The following is an 8,590-nucleotide window of genomic DNA, read 5'->3' on the forward strand; positions in this document are numbered from 1 at the left end:
GAAGGCTGTGCTCTTTGATCTTCATCAGTAAATGTTTCAAGTCCTCTTCACTTTGAGCAAGCAAGGTTGTATCATCTGCATATCGCAGGTTGTTAATGAGTCTTCCTCCAATCTTGACGCCACATTTCTCTTCATAGAACCCAGCTTCTCGTATTATTTGCTCAGCATACAGGTTGAATAAGTGTGGTGAAAAAACACAACCTTGTCGCACACCTTTCCCAGCAGGTAGAAAGCATGAAAACCCTTGCTGATATCCCTCTGGCCAATGAATGACTCCCAATGGACTTTATGGACATTTATGTTCTCTGATATTGATAAAAAGCCTGAGTGGTTACCAGTACAGTTATTATTACCCCCATTTCACAGAAGAAGAAACTATATCCCAGGAATTTAACTGATTTAACTAAGTATACAGAGAGGAAATCCAGGCCTTATTTTCATGCTGATTTCATGGTGACAGCTGTGGCACTTTGGATAAGCATTGGACCACAAGATTGATTTGAATTGCAAAAGTGTTTCAAGCGCTCCTTGGAAACCCTAGACAGGGTTTGCTATGAGTCAGAACTGACTCCACGGCACTTAACAACTACAGAATGAGGAAGATGCTGCTTGATGAAACACAATTAGAATTTAAGAGATGATTACAGAGTAAGCAAGAATGTGAAAATTCCCATTGGCATTGGTTATTAAGATACTTTTTATGATGGACCCAGATTGAGAGAGAGAAAGTTATTAAGACCTCAATTGATTACATTACCTAAGTACTTAGGGCTTAGTGTGGTAGGCAAAATAATGCTCCCCCAAACGTCCACATCCTAACCCCAAAACCTATGTTAGATTACATGGTAAAGGTGGGAAGAAGGTTGTTAATCAACTGACCTTAAATTAAGGAAATTATATTGTATTATCTGGTTGAGCCTAATGAAATGACACAGACCCTGAAATGAAAAGAAGAGCAGAAGAATTAGTGTTAAAGTGACATCATGTTAGAAAGATAACCAGATGGTTGTCTTTGAACATGTAAGGCAGCCATAAGCCAAGAAATGCAGGAAGTCTCTAAAAGCTGGAAAAAGACAAGAAAACAGATTCTCCCCTCAGAGATTCCAGAAAAGAGCACAGCCCTGCTGACACCTTGATTTTAGCCCAGTGAGACCCAGTTTTAGATTTCTGATCTCCAGAACTGTAAGATTATAGATTTGTGTTCTTGTTTTTTCAGGGAGAGTTTTGTTTTATGTGTGTGTGTTTTTGTAATGATTTTATTTTATTTGTTAGAGGGGACAGGAGTAAGACGTGCAGGTTAGGATTTTGTGGTGGTTGTTAAGTGCCGTCAAGTTGGTTCCGATTCGTAGCGACCCCGTATAGGGTTTCTGAGCAGCACCTGGTAAGTTTGAATCACCAACCTTGCAGTTCAAACCGACCTTGCAGTCCAATGCTCATACCACAGCACCACACCAGGACTCCTGTGAGTAGGGTTGGTGGTGGTGGTGGTTTGTTATGTGCCATGGAGTAGGTATTGACTCATAGTGACCCTGCATAGGGTTTCCAAGGCTGTAAATCTTTACAGGAGAAGAAAGCCTCATCGTTCCCCTGTGGAACAGCTGGTAGTTTCAAACTGCTGCCCTTAAGGTTAGCAGTCCAACTCGTAACCACTACGCTACCAGAGCTTAGGACTGGCTAAGTCTAGGCTAGGCCTAGGATTTCCTTTAGTGTTAAGATTATAGTTGTTGTTAAGTGCCATCAAGTTGGTTCCGACCTATAGTGACCCTGTATAGGGTTTCCAAGAAGCAGTTGGTGAGCTTGAACAGCTGACCTTGTGGTTCAAACAGACTTTACAGTCCAGCAAATTAACCTTGCAGCGCCACACCAGGACTCCAGAGTTCTAGTTAGGACTAAGGTTAATGTTAGGCATAAGGTTCTAGGGCTAGGGAGTAAGTCTTGGTATAGTGTTTAAGGTTACAGTTAGGTTTATTTTTATTTATTTGATTTGATTTGATGCTTGAAGTCTACTTGAGTTCTTCTTCATTTGGAAGTTCCATAGCTACTTATTCTTTTTTTTTTTACTTTTTGATTTTTGTTGTTGTTGTTGTTGCACCTGTATCTCTGGTTCTCTTACTTTCAGTCTTCTAGGTCTGTTTTATTAATACTTCCATATCTGGGTTGAGTTCTAGTTGATATTGTCACATATATTAGTCTCAGGTGGTTGTCTGCTATTGTGGTTCTCTATCCAAAGAATTCCCCCTTTTTTTTTTTTTTTTAAGTATCTTTTAATTTCTGTTTGTCAGGAAATGATCTAATTTCGCTGTCATGTTGTACAATTTTTCTGGTTATATGATTCTTGATTGACAGGGTTTTGGTTTGGGGGTTTTGTTTTGTTTGTTTTTCAGTTTTATATATGTCATTCCATTGTCCTCTTGCCTGCATGGTTTCTGCTGAGAAATCAGAATTTAGTCTTACTAATTCTCCATGGTAGGTAACTTTTCAGTTTTCATGAGGTTCCTTGTTTTTGGTTTTTAAAAGTTTGATTATAGTAAATGTTAGTGTTTTCCTTAGGGAATCTATCCTGTTTGGCATTCATTCCACTTCTTGAATTGTTGTCTTCTCATCTTTCATGATATCAAGGAAGTTTACTTCCAACAGCTGTTGGACAGTATTCTCTATGGATTTTTTGTTTTCTTGTTTTTCTCTCTTCCTAATCTGGAGTTCTGATCACACGCTACATAGATCTTAGACTTACTTTGGATTTTTTGTTCATTGTTCCTCTAGCAGATAAATAATGAGAGATTTCTCTATGTAATTTCTCAGTAATTTGGCCTTCAGTGCTTCAATTCTACTTCTTTGCCCTTTCACTGTATTATCTATTTATGAAGTCTTAATATTAATCTTCTGGCTTTCTAATTGCTGTTTTTGTTTGGTTTCCTTTTTTTTTTTTTTTCATTTTTCATTTATTTTGTCAGTTTCTTTCCTTAATTCTTCTATAGTTTTGACTGTTTTCCTTGATTTCATCTGCAGTCTTCTTGATCAATGTTTCAGTTTGTTAAAGGTGCCTAAATAACATTCGTTTGAATTCCTTGCCAAGTATTTCGGATCCTATTTCTGGTATTGTATTTTCAGACTCTATTTTAGTTACTTGTTTGAGGCACTCTGCCTTGTTTCTTCGTAGAAGCTGCAATTGTCTGTTTTCTCTGAGACATTGTGGTGTCATATTTATATTTAGTTGATGATTGTATATAATTGGTGTGTTCTCAGGCACTCACCACCTGTCTCCTGGTGGGTATGATGGAGACCAAAAGTGTAAACACAGTTTGTGTTCACTGTTTGTGTAGCGTAGTTCAGGGCAGGTTCACATGCCTCCGGAAGTACTCAACCTCAGGCAGAGGAGATGCTATACCAGAGGGGGTGCCACTAGCCACTGGGTTGGTGAGGGTGTGGACTGGCCACACCCTTAGCTACAAGAAGGGCATGAGAACAGGAGAGAACTTGCTACTAGTCTCTGCCATATCCTGCTCCTACAGATCACTGGCACTTGCAAAAAGCTCAAGATGGCCCTACCACTCCAGGCCAGCCTACATTCTGCTTGTTTTTCTAATCTCCTACATTCCTGTTCCACTTTAACTTCCCATATGTGCTCAATCCCCCTCTCTGCCCTATCCTCCACAGCTCAGGGTTTGAGATCACCGTCTATATCTGTTTCTCTTGTTACAGAGGGTCTGCTCAGTGTGTCTGCCTGCTCTGCCGTCTTGCTCCAGAAGTTGATTTGCGTTGTTTAAAGCCACTAAATATGTGGTAATTTGTTACAGCAGCCACATGAAACTAATGTACTCAGCCATTCCCAGAAAAACTGTTTGTGAGATATCTCTACCCAGTCAAAGTTGGGCCAGCCTATTCCTCCCACCTTCCAGCCCCATGGGCCTTGTGCTACCCAGACAAGTCATGCCAGTTAACTTGTCATGACTGGGTCACATGAATTCATAAAGAACTCCAGCAACCATTGTGTATTGGTTGGGACAGGATCCAACTTTATATCAGATCTTCAGAAAATCAGAAGACAGGAATCTTCTAATGTAATTCAACAGATGGGCAACACCAGGGCATGAGACAGGCAAGAGAATATAAAACAGTATCATGGGCAGAAATAACATAGCAGAATTTCTTTCGGTCAAATCAGAATTTTGGAAAAGTTACCAAAGGGCCTGGTTACAAAGGAAAGAGAAACTGGATTGGACTTTCTCTAGGTGACTCTCTGCACTTGGCCCCACTTGACTCAAGCTCTTGATATGTGGTTGATTTGTTTCTTCCCTTTGTCCATCTTCTCTCACCACCTACCACCTTCCCGCCCTTAAAAATAGTACAGAGATTATTTCAAGGCATCAAGGTATCTAAATAGGTTTCATTAGATCGCTCTAGAAAGAAGGTATTCAACCCAGCAAATGAGCCCTTTACCACAAAGGGCTTCAACCCTTCCCTAGGCAGTATTTATGGCTCATTGGGAAAATCAGGAAGAATACCACTGTGTGGTGTTTTATGATGTCAAAGAGATTTCACACACCTCCCCATTTGGGCTAGAATCAGCCCTGAGAAGTGATAGAACAGCTTTGTGTTGGAAGACTGGATTCTGGTCTTTGCACAAAGTGAGTTTGAACAAATAATTTACTTCTTAAAACCTCATTGCCATTGAGTTGATTCCAACTCATAGCGACCCTTTAGGACCATATAGGGTTTCTAAGACTACAAACCTTTATGGGAGCAAATCATCTCATCTTTCTCCCTCATAGTAGATAGTGGGTTTGAAGTGCTGACTTTGTGATTAACAGACCAGTGCTTAAACCACAGTGCCACCAGCACGCCTTATTTACTTCTTACTGGACTTATTTTCTACCACATTCCCACCGCCTCTAATGTATGATGACAGTTAGGCATTGGTGGGGAGAAAGCCCATGTCCACTGCCCTGAGAAGAGACCAAGCCTTAGTCATGACCCATGACCACATCCCTTCTCTCACTTCTAAACATGAGACAGTTGAAATGAGATGCTTTGAAAGCATCTTTGTTCTTGGGCAGAATGGAAAGGTTGAAAACCAAGGTGGTATCAAAAACACTTTCACTAGTAATAGTAATAGGCCACATGTATTGAATACTAACTCTGTGTTGATCTTTTTGCAAACATTATCATATCTCATGTTCACTGTAGCCCTGAAAAGTAGGTGTCTTTTTTCCCATGTTGCATTTGAGAAAACAAAGCTCAGAGAGATGGGGTAATTTACCCAGACCACAAAACCAATTAGGATTTGACTCAAAGCCTGTGTTATTGCCCCTAAACCACTGTGCTGCTCCAAATGCTGAATGACATTACCAAACATGATGTCCTTCTCCAGGGACTGGTCCTTCCTGATAATATGTCTGAAGTATGAGAGACAAAGTCTGGTCATCCTGGCTTCTAAGGAACATTCTGGCTGCACTTCTTCCAAGACAGATCTGTATGTTCTTTTGGCAGTCCACAATACTGTTAATATTCTCCTCCAATACCATAACTAAAATTTGTGACTAGTTAAAAGCTAATAATGTTTCCAAGCATACACATTCTTATTCTTGGCTTCCCTTCTCCCCCAGGTATCTTGCTATTGTTCACCCCTTGAAACCACGGATGAATTATCAAACGGCCTCCTTCCTGATCGCTTTAGTCTGGGTGGTGTCCATTCTCATCGCCATCCCATCAGCCTACTTTGCAACAGAAACTGTCCTCTTTATTGTCAAAAGCCAGGAAAAGATCTTCTGTGGCCAGATCTGGCCCGTGGACCAGCAGCTGTACTATAAGTCTTACTTCCTCTTCATCTTTGGGATCGAGTTCGTGGGTCCCGTGCTCACCATGACCCTGTGCTATGCCAGGATCTCCCGAGAGCTCTGGTTCAAGACAGTCCCTGGCTTCCAAACGGAACAGATCCGGAAGCGACTGCGCTGCCGCAGGAAGACAGTCCTGGTACTCATGTGCATCCTCACTGCATACGTGCTTTGCTGGGCACCCTTCTACGGCTTCACAATCGTTCGCGACTTCTTCCCCACTGTGTTTGTGAAGGAAAAGCACTACCTCACAGCTTTCTATGTTGTCGAGTGCATCGCCATGAGCAACAGCATGATCAACACCGTGTGCTTTGTGACTGTCAAGAACAACACCATGAAGTACTTCAAAAAGATGATACTGCTCCACTGGCGTCCCACCCACCATGGGAGCAAGTCCAGTGCCGACCTCGACCTCAAAACCAGTGTCATGCCCGCCACTGAAGAGGTGGACTGTATTAGGCTGAAGTGACCTGCTCATTTTTCACAATTGAAAACCCAGAAGCATCACACATCATCAGCCACATTCACAGGCTGCTGCATGGGGAAGTGACAAACTGTGTTCACACTTCACGATCCTCAAGGAGCTGGAGCTTAATGGACATATCATGCAGTGAGAGTTAACATGAGCAGATGCAGCTGATGTTTACTGATATCTGCTCAAAATCTCTGTGTGCACAACCACAACAAAGATACTGGACACAAGTAATAACAATTGATATTTACTGAGTGTCTACTGTGTGCAACCACACCAATGAGATTAGATAAGGACAGCTAGAGCTGGCATTTACTCTGTAAAAACATTCGAAAAACAAGACAAAAATCTATTGGAGTCAACAGGCGATAGCCAGAATGGATAGCTAACAGACGAGGCCAGGATGGTTATTTGGACTCACCCTCTATTATCCCTGGATAATCACCCTCTATTATCCCTGGTCATCAGTGAAGGGCTAAATAAGACTGTAAATAAGACACTTTGACATGAGGAAAAGGTGAAGTTAAAGTAGCCAAAGATTTCACAACCTCATGCGAAGAGAGTGCATGCCATACCATTGGGCTTTCCTATTCAGTTTCTTCCAAATTCCCTAGGATTTTGGATACCAGAAATGATTTGTCTCATAATCTAGCCAGCCTGATGATTCTCTACAATGGTGTCATTCCAAAGAAAAGAACCAGAAAATCCCTTTCCGACTGATGTGGGTTAATGCCCTGAACTGCAAAGTCGGTTTGAAATGCAAGGTCAGTGGGTCAAGATCACCAGCCTCTCCTCACAGACCCTATACAGGGTCGCTATGGGACAGAACAACACTTAACAACAACAATGAACTGAAACTGGAAAGATCATTATGAATAATGAATCAAGATGAATAATCCAGTTCCTGACACCCAGTGTCAAGGATTTCAAGGGCTCAAATATCAGACACGAAAGAAAGAAACAGGCGAATGGAGGTTACCACTGGTAATAATGAACATAATCTTTATGGCCATTTTGCTAAGACCTGGATGAATTTTCTAAAACACACCCCTGTTAAAAAATGGGCTCTATTTTGGAATCCAAAGACCTTCATTCAAGTTCTAGTTTTGCTTTAGTGGAATGATTGTGTTGTTGTTAGGTGCCATCAAGTCAGATTTGACTCACTGTGACCTCATGCACAACAGAAAGAAGCACTGTCTGGTCCTGCACCATCCTCACTGTCATTGCTGTGTTTGAGCTCAATGTTGCAGCCTCTGTGCCAACTCATCTTATTAAGGGCCTTCCTCTTTTTCGATGAGCCTCTGCTTTGCCAAGGATGATGCCTTTCTCCAGAGACGGTCCCCGCTGATAACCTGGAATGAGGATCATGAAAATACATGTTTTCCCTACCCTACCAGATGCTTACAGAGTTCATTAAGGTCATGTTTTGTGAAAGTAAAAATGGATAAATTGAACAGTTTGTGTGAACAAGAGAAATCCCATCTACTGAGTTTAGTATTGAAAACCATCCTCATTTTTATCTTTGCTGTTCTTTTGTTCTGAAACTCCTGAACTCCAGTACACCATAGCAAAAAGGAACACTTATCCGGGGTTATAGTCAGCAAGATTCAACCTTAAAGTCTCAGTGCCCCAGACACGCAGCCTCTCCATGGTCCCACATGCATTGGCAATATACCCCGGCATGTTGCCAAACAGCATTCCCCCAAAGCTCCATAAGTATCATTTCTGAATCTGTTTGTATCATTGTACGCCTGAAGTCCTTCTGTTTGTTTCCCTTCACAACTTCCAGATTCTTTTTGAAGCAGAAACTATACAAGTGGAACTGGCCTCTCCACATTGAATAACTTCTGATTTTCTATAGAGAATAGGTTAGTTAGTTGTTTGCTTTTACTTATGTATTGGTCTTGAAATTTCAGCCAACATTTTCTTTATCATCATCCAACAAACTCACTTTCAGCCCATACCCTCGGGGAATGCTACCTTAATTTAATGTTTATTGTTGTTGGGTACCATCGAGTCAGCTCCAACTCAGAGTGACCCCATGTATATAGAAAAAAACATCGTCTGCTCCTGTGCATTCCTCATAGTTATTGCTGTTTTTGAGCCCATTGTTATTATAGCCACATGACAATCTATCTCCTTGAGGGTCTTCCTCTTCTTCACTGACTCTCTACCAAGCATGATTTCCTACCCCAGGGATCGGTTCCTCTTAATAACATATCCAAAGTATATGAGATAAAACCTTGCCATTGTGATTCTAAGACAAATTCTAGCTATACTTCTT

At 41.3% G+C, this 8,590-nt stretch overlaps 1 protein-coding gene across 1 annotated transcript in view; it reads left to right on the plus strand.

Annotated features, from left to right (window-relative positions):
• The window catches only part of PROKR2 (prokineticin receptor 2), a 32,290-nt gene extending 25,665 nt beyond the window's left edge, over positions 1 to 6,625 (plus strand). Inside the window, exon 2 of the mRNA XM_006870409.1 lies at positions 5,607 to 6,625. Within this exon, the coding sequence (XP_006870471.1) occupies positions 5,607 to 6,303 (697 nt within the window). The 3' untranslated portion in view covers positions 6,304 to 6,625. The remainder of the gene's footprint in view (positions 1 to 5,606) is intronic.
• Positions 6,626 to 8,590: the final 1,965 nt, after the last annotated feature.

This window comes from Chrysochloris asiatica, unplaced genomic scaffold (genome assembly GCF_000296735.1).
Source record: "Chrysochloris asiatica unplaced genomic scaffold, ChrAsi1.0 scaffold00141, whole genome shotgun sequence".
NCBI classification, from domain to species: Eukaryota; Metazoa; Chordata; class Mammalia; order Afrosoricida; family Chrysochloridae; genus Chrysochloris; species Chrysochloris asiatica.